The 13525-nt window shown below is 44.3% G+C and overlaps 1 protein-coding gene across 4 annotated transcripts; it reads right to left on the bottom strand.

The window, feature by feature from the left end:
• Positions 1-3452: 3452 nt before the first annotated feature.
• On the bottom strand, positions 3453-12641 carry SLITRK5 (SLIT and NTRK like family member 5). Of its 4 annotated transcripts, none has more exons than XM_019627022.1 (2): positions 10850-12641; positions 3453-7673 (listed from the first exon to the last, which is right to left on the bottom strand). In XM_019627022.1, the coding sequence occupies exon 2, from the start codon at positions 7663-7665 to the stop codon at positions 4792-4794; it is 2874 nt and encodes a 957-aa protein (XP_019482567.1). In that variant the 5' UTR covers positions 7666-7673; positions 10850-12641; the 3' UTR covers positions 3453-4791. The 4 variants fall into 4 exon arrangements, with proteins under 4 accessions (XP_019482567.1, XP_019482568.1, XP_019482570.1 ...); XM_019627023.1 differs by lacking the exon at positions 10850-12641 and adding an exon at positions 10275-10472; XM_019627025.1 differs by lacking the exon at positions 10850-12641 and adding an exon at positions 9692-9709.
• Positions 12642-13525: the final 884 nt, after the last annotated feature.

The raw sequence follows: 13525 nt of genomic DNA on the forward strand, positions 1-13525 counted from the left end.
TTCAAAAGATGTTTTTTGATAAGAAACAATTTAAATCACTCTAAATTTAATTAAGGTTAAATGTTTTTCTTTTAAAAAAATGGGTATTAAAGCTATTCATTTTATAACATTGGCACAATTACCATGAGAAATATTTGACCTGTGTCTTTTAAGCCAAGTGGTCTGCTATAAACAGAGGAAGAAAAGGGTATTATATGATTTTCACAATCAAACATTATTCTGCATAAAATTCTTTTTTTTAGCCCAGTCTAACATGCCTAAACCATAGAACATGGAAGTATAATTTAAAATAACTGTAAAGTTGAAATATAAAGAACACTAGGTGAAAATTGAGTATGGAAAGCTCTCTTTGATAATACATATTTTGTATGCCATATACATGCTACATATAGTGAAGGCAATATATATGGATATTTGCAGATAGGCATTTAATTGAATTAAATAAAAATTAATGATAAAATGCACAGTTGTCAAATGAAATATTAATTGTATAAGGTTCCTTAGATAGTTATTTTTATGCACGTGACTAATGGCCATCAAACTGCTTTTTTTTTTGTCATTTATTTGTATTTGCAAAAAAGAAGAGAACTTCAAAGCGTTTAAGGAACATTATCCATAAGTTAAATAGTTAATTTAATAGCAGTTTAATTACCATTTTTACAATATTTTATTCCCTTTGAAAGTCAATTAATTAAATGTTCTTGTGTTCTAGCATTTCAATTGGTTCTTTGTTGTTTTTAGTTCTTCTTTCCCAGTGTAAAATTTATTCTTAAAATTAGTTATAAGAAATATTTTGCCATCCGTGGAAATGTCTTCATTTAGAGCCATCTGAAAAGTACAAGTGCATGTTCCAGAATGAACTAGAAGAATATTTGTGGTATGCTTTATTTTCCTTATTTTGGAGTTGCGTGACCTTGGAAACAATCTATTGAGCTCTTGAAATTTAAGCAGCCAGTTTTTGGCATTTCAAACAAGGAGTATTCTCACTCTTTGCCTTGCCCTCCTGAAAAATAATGAAGAGAATGGATAAGAAAAGGGCAGGAGAGAACAAATGGGGAGATGTAAGGAAAAAGGAAGGGAGTCCAAAAAATTAGAGTATGGAAAGAAAATTACACATTTAATTTGAATAATTTGCTAATAACATAACTTAGTAACAAGAATAGAATTAATGATATAGGGCAAGAAACTGGCATATTAGATTAAGGTCTTCAGTTCTAAACTTTTCCACACTATCTGTGGAGATTTTCATTATACACACTAGTCTGACTTTCCTATTGAAGTGGAAGGAACAGTAGTGGGACAGACTTGGGTACCCAAAACATTCACCAAAATTTTTCACTTCATGTGTATAAAGGTAATAATGCCTAAACAAAAGATGTGTTCCAAGTGCGATATTTGTGCTAAAGTTGATTACCTCATAAGTTAAATCAATAGTTTAGCTGTAAATGATTTTGAATATTAGCATACAAACTATCCACATTTACAGATAATATATTTACTTTCTCTGAGATAATTTAAGTATTTACACATAATCATACATTGGTAAAAATAAGATTTTGTAATATTTACCTGGAAATATATTTGTATAAGATTATGCAACATATCAAATAGAACAAGCACAAAGAGTAAGCTTAGTATGCATCCAAATTTTAATTGATGCCTGAAACATTACATATTGTTGTTCTCCAAAATTCTATGGAGAATATTTGCAGGGTCCTTTAATCCAATCATATACCACCAATATGCCCAATTTAATTATTTATTCAGTGAACAACCTGAAAAACCAAAAATCAAATATTAAAAACTACACAACTAATGTTCTATTGTATATGTTACTGCATTGATAGGAAACCATGTATAAGGAGAAAAATATTCATTTTTAATTCTATCTGGTTTCATGACTCTACATGTTAAATTTTTTTCAAGTTTATTAGCAAAATGATGAGCTTACTTTTATCCTCTTAACACAGTTGGAAAAAATATCATTTAGAAATTAGAAGTAACCTCTTTCCATAAATCATATAATTGTTATTTTTGAGATTTAGAAAACTGCTGGACACCTTAGTAAGAGTGGGAGTATAAATGAGCCACCTAAACAGAGTGCATGTGACAAGATTATGTGCGATAGTGCTAGTTCTGAAAATATTATTTTGTAAATCTTTGAAAAGTACACCAGCTTTCTTTGGAAGCTATTTATATTGTCCAGAAATACATCGTTAGTTTCATGTAATTCTTATCTCCTACTTTTTCATGAATTAATTAATAAACAACACTTAGTTACATGGAGGATTCCACTTTGCATAAATATTTTATAATTTATACAATACCGCCACATCTACATATAATAATACTGGCGACGTGATGTTGACATTTTTAAAAGAAAAATAACTCCCACTGTGAAGAGAAATTAATAACCCCAATTGTGAAATCAAATGCTAGTATTTATTTTTCTTTTCTAATCCTGTATCTAATATGGAGGAGGTAGATGAAAAGTAGGAGATACATTTTAAATTTTTCATGATATTATCACATGGCATTATCAATCTTGTTCGTTTCCCTTTAAAAAAAATCGGAAGGGAAAATGTTGCACAGAATGGGGATAGTTTCCTTCACTTGGCCAATATAGCATTACTATATATAATTATTTTAATTCCTCAGGGAAACTATTAACACCTGTTCAACCTGAATTCAAGCAGTTACTGTCAATTTACTCATGGGTAAATGCTGCCTCTTTGTGGCAGAATGCCATGGAAAGTGTTCCTTAAACATAAAGTTCATGAACAGCCCTTGGTATGGTACACATTTCAGGTGAGATTATGGGAAGATCCACCAATAGCAATGAAGCAAATGGCTCTAAGTTTCAGATTAATTGGGACATTTCCTACCCTTAAATACTAAATTCAAAGCCAAACCTTATTCAGAAGTGAACAGCTTATTCCCACCAGCATTTTGAACGTTTAGGATATAAATCAACTTGAGATAAAGTATCCATAACAATTGTTGAAGGTAGTTTTACACAAGTAAAAATACGGAAATTTGTAGACTGAATAAATAATATTGACATGACAAAATACATAATATTGGGGAAAAAATGAATATGCAATATATTACTTACCATGCTCCATGTATTATTAGATGAATAATTCCATAAGGAAAAGAAGTATACAATTACAATATCATTAATAAACACACTAAAAGACACATTTAGAAAATCATAATCCCTGAACCAACATAGCCATAATTATATATATATATATACATATATATATATATATATACACATATATATGTATATATATATACATATATATATTCTTTTTTTATAATTAGGAGGAACATTTTTCTATTAGGAATGTTACCTACTATGTCCTACATTGTTAATGATGGAGACTCAGTCAATCACACAAAGCTAATTCTTTTGCGCCTTAAGTAATCATTACTTCAATCCCTCATTTGACATAGTTATCAAGTGTTTATTCAGAAACTATTTAAAAAATTACATGTGCTGGGATACATATAAGACTGTAACAACAGTAGCCCCATCTTACAGAAATCCTGTTTGTGGTTATCATCATTGCTTGCTGCCCAGAGGGATAAAGACATTGTATAGAGATTTGTACAGTCCATCATTTGGTCTTCTGAGGTGCTAGTACACGTGGATCTGTACAAATGCAACTGGGTTTGGTTAAACAATCAAAAATCGGCTACAATAGTAGTCAAATCAATACATCATTTTGGTTGACTAATAAAAATATTTTTAAATCTTCTCTAATAAAACCAGAAACTTGCACACGATTCTCATTCGAATGGCCCAATTAATTGCCCTAATTTTTTTTCTTTGATACATTGGAATACAGTTTTGTTTTGTGTTTAAATTACAGATCCAATTGGGTGGGTTGCATTGGCTTTAAAACCTTGCCATTAAGTTCTCCATATTTTTAATGATTTAAAATTCTTTCCTGATATCACTTCAGTTTTGGAAATGCAGCTCTTAATATAGTGCGACACCTCTGTGAAAATCATAGGCTAAATAGTGACTGAAAGAGAAATGCTAAATGTGCATATAAAAATAGGTGCTACAATAAAATATTTGTATATTTCATCAATAAGTTATTTTGACTAATCAATTATGGATCATATAGCTCTGTAATTTTAATGATTTGTCCACATCTATGGTGATCCTTTCTGTGATCACAATACTTTTGTGTTTAATTCAAATGTCCAGAATGCATACAAATACATCCCTTAAAAACAAAGTAAAGGAATGAGAGAGGAGGGAGGCCAGGAGACAGACAGGAAGGGGGGAGGAGGAAGGGGGAAAGTAAGAGAATTAACTTTCTATTGAAGTTGGGGTGTGCTAATCTCTCCACAAAAGCCATTTATACCCACCCATGGCTTAAAGGGGGAGAAGGGGAGGGGGGAAGGGAGCAAAAGAGGAAGAGTAGAATCTATCCATCTTCCACCATTCTTAGCACTTCCAACCACTACAAAAATGACTGCGACCTTTAACAAGTCACCCGCGCAGCCAATTACCTTTCAAAAAGCCCTTCTCCTCTCTCCCCTACACGCAAGAAAAGGTGATGTGCCCAGTCTACACAAATGTTTCCCCACGTGTAAAATTAAAAGGAAATTGCACACCCTTTCAGTATCTTCCGCTGAAGCTGAGAATCTCGTGCCAAGGCACTTCACTCTGAACGTTGAAACAACACAATTAATCAAACGTGTTCACCGTGTGTTATCTGCTTGCTTGTTTGTTTTAAATGCAAAAGCTCCAAAGGAGCTTCTTTGCTTTTAGAACTGGCTAAATGTGGTCTGTTTTTCCAGCACTTCGAGGTAGTCCGGCTCAACGTTTAGTTTTGCTTTTAACTCCAGATATTCGTTCCGGTTGGGTTCTACAAAGACAGCACTGGGGGGGCTGTAAAGCACCGGTTCCCGCAGCCTGCTGTCCCCCGCCCCCGGGTGCAAATACTGATGGGGGCGTCTCAGGTCATAGTTGGGGGAGAAAGTGTAAGCAGCAGGGCTGCACGGGAATTTAGGATATTCCGGGAGGCTGTTGCCGGCGGGGGTGGTGGAGCAGTGTTTGTCTGGCTCTAAAATGCCCCTGTAAAAGCGGTCGGCGTCCTGCACCGGCGACAGCAGGTCCTCCCGGGGCTCGATGGTGCTGACGCTGTAGGCAGGACTCCGCAAGTGGTGGCTTTCCCGCCTCTCCTCCTCCCCCGGCTGCAGCTGAAGCTGGGGCGGGGGCTGCTGCTGGGGCTGCGGCGGCGGCGGCGGCGGCGGCTGCTGCTGCAGGTGGTGGTTGCCGCTGTAGGTGACCTTGAGCTCGTGCAGGTCTTTGTAATCCTCCACGGAGTTGCCCTCTCGGGAGCGGTAGATGGGGTTTTTGCACATGTGGCCCAGTGGATGGGGGATGTACTCATACACGTGGCCGGCGGGCGTCTTCACCTTGGGCAGCGCGGGCCCGCGGTGGTGCACGTGCGCGTGCGGGTGGCCGCCCGCGCCGCCGCCGCCGCTGTACACGCTGTACTGCATGTTGAAGGAGCTCACGTCGGAATTGTTGGTGCTGGTGTGGTCGCTCTGGTTCTTCTTTCTGCGCTTCATAACCAGCACGAAGAGCCCGGCGGCCACGAAGACCGACATGATGAAAACCAGCAACAGGCTGAGGATCAACACGGACAAGGGCACAGACGACGCCCCTCCGCCCGCGCCCAAGCCTGCGGGGGTCCCAGTGCTGTTCAACCGCACCGCGGGCGTCACCGCGCTCGTTTTCTCCGGCACCTGGATGGAGGAGGGCGTGGGCGTGGAAACCACTACGTCTGAGTAATCTGGGCACAGTAGCTCCGACTTAATGGAGCGCATATCTGTCTCAGCAAACTTCTTGGGCGCCTTGCAGATGACCTCGTCCACCAAAACACCCACTTTGAGCTGCTCCACCCACAGCTTCATGCCCACCACATCGCAGGTACAATCCCAAGGGTTGTCATGCAGGTCGATTTGGATGAGTGACTTCAGCTGGTCCAGAACTCCACTCACCGGCAAGGAGGTGAAGTGGTTACTCCTCAGGTTGAGCCTGAGGAGGGTCAGGCCTGAGAAGACGCCCGAGGGCATGGTCTGCAGGAGGTTGTTATTCAGGAATAGCAGCTGGAGGTTTGGGACAGGATCAAAAGTCCCAGACTGAATCTCTCGAATGAGATTATACTGGAGGAAGAGATACTGCAGGCTCTGCAGGCCATAGAACAATTCTGGGCTCAGCCTCTCAATCCTGTTGCCATTTAGGTAGAGGCGCCTCAGGTTGGTGAGATCCCCAAAGGCGTGGTCCTGGATCATGGAGATGCGGTTGTTACCCAGATGTAGAAGGTCCAGCCCCGTGGCCTCCAGGAAGTCGCTCCTGCGCACCACCGCGATGTAGTTCTCAGTCAGATACATTTTCTTGGGGTTGTAGGGTTTAGGCTGCAGCTCTGCAATGCTCTCGATCTTGCGCTCCTGGCAGTTGACGTTGAGGCCTAGATCTGAGATCTGCAGGTTGCAAGAGCACTCGGTGGGGCACTCCAAAGGCACCGGAGATTTGGTCTGGTAGGCGATGCTGGGGCCATAGTTGCTGTAGCTCAAGTCCTTAGTGGGCTGCCTAGAGGTGGGGCGCACTCTGGGCTTGTTGGGTTGGCGGGTCCCTTTAGGGGGCTTCAAGGGGGGTTTGTAAACAGCAGAGGAAGAAGTGGCCACGGAATTTACTGAGGCCGGGGTGGTGTGTAAATACCCCGTGGTGCTCAAAGGCGTCTGCGGCCTCATTTCATAGTCTGAAATAAGTTTCCTTGGGCAAAGTTCCTGCTTGGACACCTCGTCCAAGTCCCGGCCATGTAAGCGGAAGGGGGTCTCACAAACCACATCCCCCACCAGGGCCGAGTAGGAGATGCTGTCCAACCAATCCTTCAGAGAGATCAGCTCACAGGAGCAATTCCAGGGGTTTTCCTCTAGCTGTAACTCCACAACTTTATCCATGTGCTGCAACAGGCCCACATAGGGCAGAAGTTTCAGCCGGTTCCCCCTCAGGTCCAAGTGCGTTAAGGGCACAAAACGGAAAAGGTTGTTGGGTAAACTGGACAAGAGATTGTCATTGAGGATAAGCACCTGCAACAAATGCAGTTTCCCAAAAGCATTGGGTTCAATGACACTAATGTAATTATAATCGACCTGTAGGTACTCCAGGTTCTCCAAGCCAAGGAATATATCATCACGCAGAAGTTCCAGTTTATTATTGTTCAAATGCAATCTCCTTAAACCCCGCAGCCCATGGAAAGCTCCCGTCTCAATGTCCTGGATAACGTTGCTACCCAAATGCAAAATTGAAGCCCCAGTGTAATTGACAAACTCATTGGGATAGAGGCGGTTCAAAAGGTTTCCAGACAACAAGAGGTGGTACACTGGGAAACGGGGAGGGCTGATTTCAGAGAGGCTGATGATCCCTCGGTTTTCACAGCTCACAGTTAAAATGCCGTCCTTTTCCTCACAAGGACATGCATTGTCACAGATTTCCCCATAATAATCGATGGTTTCTGCACACGAAAGGACGAGAGATGTAAGAGCAAACGCTAGAGTCTGCAGTATCCAGCTATGCATTTTTCTGTGAAGGTCCTGTTCCAAAGTTACTGGGGGGCAGCAAGTGTGCATTTTACCTCCTGCAAGGGAGAAAGGGAAAAAGGAAACAACAGAATATGACAAAAATTTAAGGGATCAGTCAGGAAGTCTTTATTTCTCCTAATACTATGTCTCTGAAATCCAGAAGGAGGGTCTATGAATGACATCTCCCCCCCACCCCACCCCCGTGGAACATCGACATTCTCCAGACTTTATTAAAATCTGATATTCATTTTGATTAAAAGGTTGATTTCATTTCCTAATGAGTACAACAGGAAATGCCGCTCTTTACAAGATAAGGGCAGGTTAGATAAAGTCCCATTTTAGTGTTCTTCCTGCTCCCCCCTTTTCAAAACCAACCCATAAATATACATAAAATGGCTGTCAGTTCAGTTTCATGGTTCTAATTTAAGAGAAAAGAAACACCATTTTACAAGGCTCCCCACCTCACCTATACCAAGCCCCTCTGCCTTTCTTTCAGAATCTCTTCATATAACAATTCACCATGAAGGTCTCCCATTTTCTCAGAAAAGGAAGGAGCCACAATACTTGGGCTATTTTAAACCATCGTTCCAAATGCCAAGGTGAGAACCTCAAGAATACTTTTCAGAGGCAAAAAAGGATGTAAGATAATGCATCAAAAGGACCCAGAAGAAGCTTTTAAATCACCAATTGTCTTCAGGAGCTTTGAGTGGAGAAAAAGGAGAGCGTGTTCGCTTTGATGGTGGACTTCACTACCGCTATTAAGCACATCGGCGTCCTAATTGCATGCACGGTACCACTTAGCAGTGCTTCCCAGAGAGCGCCCTGCGTCCACTTTTCCTCATTGATCATGTCAGCGACGCTACCAAACCACATCTTTAAGCCACTGAAATAGTTGTGCACGATGGATTACAAAGAACTCTGCGAAGGCATCCGCAACCCCGGAACACCTTCCAATACCTGGAGTTTAAAAAGGACGTTCCAACTGCTTACCCGGAATCAGCTTAAAGTAAACCAAAGATCAGCGTCAAAGCCTCCCTTACCAAGGGCTACACGTCTGTTGGCTATGGTATACAAAAGTAACCTTATTGAATTAGCCAGATTTGAGCTGAACTACCGCCGTGCCGGCAGCCCCATCTTTGGAGTTGCTTATTACGTTTAATTGTCAATGCTTTATTCCCCTACCCCCCCACCCCCACCCCCCTACTCTCAAGCAGAGGGAGACCCCACACTACCAGGGCCTGGCCAGCGACATGGGAGGTATGTGCTCAGAGTATGAACCCCCACCCCCACCCCCCTTTTTTTTTCCTTTGGGGAAAGGACACTTGGGTTGATTAGAGGCAAAATAGAAAGGTGGAAGGGAGAAAGAGCAGCAAGTGACATAGGTCAGTGCTTTAATATCCGAATTTCATTTCCCCAAGGAATCAATCTGACTCCGTCCCCCTCCTCCTCTCTTTCTTGCTTTCTTTTTGTCTCCTTAAAGGCTTCCTTCGACTTCCTACTTCGGGTCGACAGCAGCACTCATAAAGAAAAGGACATAAATGGTGCGAGTGTGTGAGTGTGTGTTGCTTTGATTGGGGGGAGGAGGGAGGGAATATTTGGCAGAAATGCTGGGTTCGGGGAACCGATGCCTTTTATCTGGTCAACGTTGCCTTAGCCTCACCACCACCAAAGTTTGATGTCCAATCTCAGCCCAAACTAAAGCCAAGACGTTTCTGAGTCAAGGGTTCAAGCCTAGAGACCGCGATCTTGATCCCAGAGCCGAATCCAGCCCGCGTTATTAAGAGCCCCGGTACTCGCACGCACATGTGCAAGTGTGCCTGCTAATCATTCACGTGTGGCCACCCAGACGTGTCAAGGCGAATCGGAATCGCAGTGTATAAATCTCGCAAGTATCCTCGATCTTCCAACGCAACTGCAAACACCTTTCGGCACAAAAGCGTCAAAAACACCCTCCATGAAAGCAAAATGTTTACCTTGAAATTTCGGTTCTCCGCTAGATCAAATCTGCACTTCCATTCAGCCGAGGTTGGGTCCCCTCCCCCTCCCTCCCTGTGCTTCCCCGCCCCCCACTCACCTCCCACCCCTCTGACAGCCCATTGCAAATTGTGTCCAGCCGGTATTAAACTCGAGCGTTTACAACTTTAATTCAGTTCTGGTTAGCCTGGGTCGCAGAGCTCCTCTCAACCGACTCCCTTTCTCCTCCTTGCCATCAAAGGAACCCGAAATTTGAGAAAATAAAGTTGACTGAGCCGAAGAAGGCTGACATTCTGACTTGGAAACGCACCCCCGATGTAAATTCGCGGGTGCGCTGCATATTCTCAGACGATAAGATTTATTTTTTTTGGCGGGTGGGGGAACTGTATTGGTTTCCCCCCACAGAATTTAGACCTTGGACCATCGCCCTGCACATCCACATTAAGCAGCTTGGGGCAGCGCGGGCTGGAGCCCAGGACCCAGGCCGGACCCGCGGCTCCCCGCACAGCTGCTCCCACGGCGGCCCAGGCAGAAGCACCCGGAGTACCAGGACGCGAGGCTCCCCTCCCCCACCCCGCCCCGAAGGGAAGGGGAGGGAGGAGAAGGGAAAGAAAGCCACCCCGCTGCCACACGCACAGGCACAGACACTGGAGCCTCTTTTGCAAAGTAAACGGCCGACTTACCCCGTCTCACATCTCTAGGGCCCACTCATCGTAGCCACCCTTACAAAAAGACCTCTTTGGGGTGTGCTCTGGGTTTCTGAAGCCCAAGTAGGGCGAGGAGGTGGCGAGCAGTGCGGTCCGAGCCGCTGGAGGAAAGGCGCCGGGACGCCGCCTGCCCGCGGCCGCCGCCGCCGTGGCGACCGCGGGTTCCGGGGCTCCCCAAACGGCTCTCCCCGGCGCTCTCCGCAGTAGTCGGAGCGGGCACCCGGGTTGGGGGGGGAACAGGGGGCGATCGCGAGCAGCGGGCTCAGGAGGGAGGGGGAAGGGGCGGCGGAGGACCCCCTGTAGAGGAGCCTCGCGGTAGGGGCTGTGAGCAGGAGCCGGGCGGGGCGGGGAGAGAGCTGTTGGAGGAGGGGGACGCGGAGAAGGCTGCCGGGCATCGCCGGCTCCGCCAACGTGCCGGTCAGCCCAGGCGAGCGCTCGCACTCGCTCACACTCACGCTCACTCGCACACTCGCTCCCACCCGCGCCACCGCGCGATCGCAGGGTCCCAGGCATCCTTCACCGCACACCCGCCCGCCCCAGCGGGTACTTACAGTTGCCATCTGCATAGGGGGCAACTTTCTCCAAGCCAGCAGCGGCCGCCGCCCCCTCCAGCCGCCTCCGGTTCCTCTCACCCTCCGGCCTGGGTTCGCGCCGGCCGGCCCTCCCCTCCCCCCTCGGCTCTCCTCCTCGCCGTCTTCACCACATTCCCCCCTGGTCAGTGGCGCACGCCCGGGGACGAGCCAGAGGGAGCGGGGCGCGGGGGTGTGCATGCATCGCCCGCCTTCTTCTTGCAGCGCACACTGTACATGGTAGTGAGGGGGCGAGCGAAGGTGCTACCGGCTCTTCGGCTGCTCCCGCGGCGGCTGCGGTTCCTGCACAGTCCTCCGCCCCCTGCGCAGCGGCGACCCCCGCGCTGGGATCCCGCCGCCGCTGTCCCCGCGCACAGCCCGCTGCTGCCGCCGCGGCGGCCCCTAATTAGTATTTGTACGGCTCCCGCATCCTCTTGGCGGTTTCATCGCTCCCGGTGTTTGCAGGTTTTTTTTTCTCTAGCCCTTCCCTAGATGCGGCGCACGATCGTCATTATTCGGAAGTCTCTATCTCCGACATCATTTGGGGGGTCTTGGGGGAGGGGGGCAGAAACAGCGTCGTCCTATGCCTGTGGCGTGTCCCGGCAGCAGGGAGACTAAAAAAACTCAGAGAAAGTCGCGTCTTCCCTCCCGGGCTCTGAGAAGGCAGCGACGCGGTTAGCATCGCAGGGGTCTCTGAAACATCCGCTCCGGCGCGGGTGCAGGGCCCAGTCCAGTGCACTTGTTTATTGTCGCGCCGCTGGTGCGAGCCAAGCTGCAGCAGACATGATGGGCCCGGGGCGAAGCGGGCGCTCGGCGGCCGATAGATGGCAGCCGAGGGCGAAGGCTTCCCTGGCTGGGCTCAGGCGGCACGACCGGAGCCCCCCTTGGATGTCACATTCGCGGGGGACAGAGGAGTCTTGGACCATGTGCGTAACACGAACGTGGGACTGTGCGATCCTTGGATTGAAAAAGGGAGGAGTGGAAATAACCCCGACGGTGCCAGGCTTGTTGCTGGTCAGGGACAGATTGATTGCAGCCTTGTGCTGATCGCCTGCCTTCCTCCTATTTAGAATAATACAGCCCCTGCTGCTGTCTCGTGTACTTACTGTAAAGGACCCTGCAAGAGGGAGTGGTTCGTCCTGGCTGCAAACAAGGGCGCTATTTTTTGTTTGTTTGTTTAAGAATTACGTTTTATAGATATGTCAGGGCGATACAAAGGAACGTGAACGATTTTCAGAGAGAATATTTCTGAATATATTTGGTGTGTACTAAAAAGCTGGAAACCCCTAAATACATGCAATATCGATAGAAAGCAAGTTTCTTGAAGAGTCACCTGCTAAACTCCACTAGAGTCATCTCTACAGTAAGTATTCCTGTCTCTTTCCATGAAACCAGACACTGCCCTCCCCTAAAGGGGGTCTTTACATTCATGAGGCTTATTTTCAGTGTTTGTAATATTAGACCTGCACTCCATCCCAGGTATAGGAAAAAAGTTGATCATAATGAGTGTCCCAATGAAGGCTGAGTGCAAATGTACCTGTTTCTTTGATAACCGGATAGTTTTGCCACTTAAATATTTTTTATCCATTTTATTTTGGAATTAATTATATACTATATTTTGGAATCATCTTAAACATGATTGATATTGTCTCTTTCTTAGTAATATTTGGGATAGTATTGTGATTACAATATCCTGTTTAAATATAGGATTAAAATAACATCTTCCCATGTCTTCTATATATGTTGAATTAGAAGTTTTTCTAGAGGTAGTGAATATTGCAGCCTCCTGAGGTTTTACATTATTTCTTGAAATTTCCTCTGAATCTGTTTAGCAATTTTTTTTCTTAAGTCATACATACTTTGGAAACAATTTTGTTTATTTTGTTTAAATTTGGGCATGTAGGAGAGGGACAAAGGAAGTAATGTGCAATATCAGATAATGAAAATAAAATCTTATGATAGAATTTTCTGTTAAATTTAGAAACATTTGGCCTAGGAATGATAACCACTTGCTACATGTACATTGTATAAATACACAATTTAAACTGCACCCACAAAAACATTGTTACTGTATGTTTTATTTAGTCATCATCTTCTAAAATGATTTCAATATTTTAGAAAATTTATTTTTTAATGTATAAAATAGCTTGTATATTTTCAAAATGACAGTGTTAAATGATCATAATTTTAAAATCACATATTAATTACACTTAGAAACTTTTGTTGTGTAGATATTAAGTTCTATCACAGACACAATTTTCAATGTTGATAGAGGTTATGAAAGGGTATAACTTGGCTTAATCAATTACTGGACTTATCAAAATAGCTGAATATAGCTACTTTATTTCATTATTTTATTACTTTCCTATATCTTTACAATTGCAACCAACATCAAATTTTAGTTCAGTTTATGGTTTTGTGTTATTTTTATTTTAAATATTATCCTGATTAAAATAAATTTTGTTAAGCTAAGAAGTATTAAACATATTTGCAATTAATTTAAGTTATAGCTTTGTCAGAAACGCTGACACTAAAAATATTCCAGTTTACCTCTTGTGGTTCAAATAAATAAATGACGACAACTTTCTACTATTAACTCAATATTAAGAATGGCCTGGGAAACCACCATTATGATTTTCCACTAGGTGTCTCTGTAAG

This window comes from Hipposideros armiger, unplaced genomic scaffold (assembly GCF_001890085.2).
Source record: "Hipposideros armiger isolate ML-2016 unplaced genomic scaffold, ASM189008v1 scaffold_702, whole genome shotgun sequence".
Taxonomy (NCBI): domain Eukaryota; kingdom Metazoa; phylum Chordata; class Mammalia; order Chiroptera; family Hipposideridae; genus Hipposideros; species Hipposideros armiger.

What these genes read in the sequence shown, in the direction of transcription:
- SLITRK5 (XM_019627022.1), bottom strand. Translation starts at nt 7,665, where the DNA reads ATGCACACTTGCTGCCCCCCAGTAACTTTGGAACAGGACCTTCACAGA.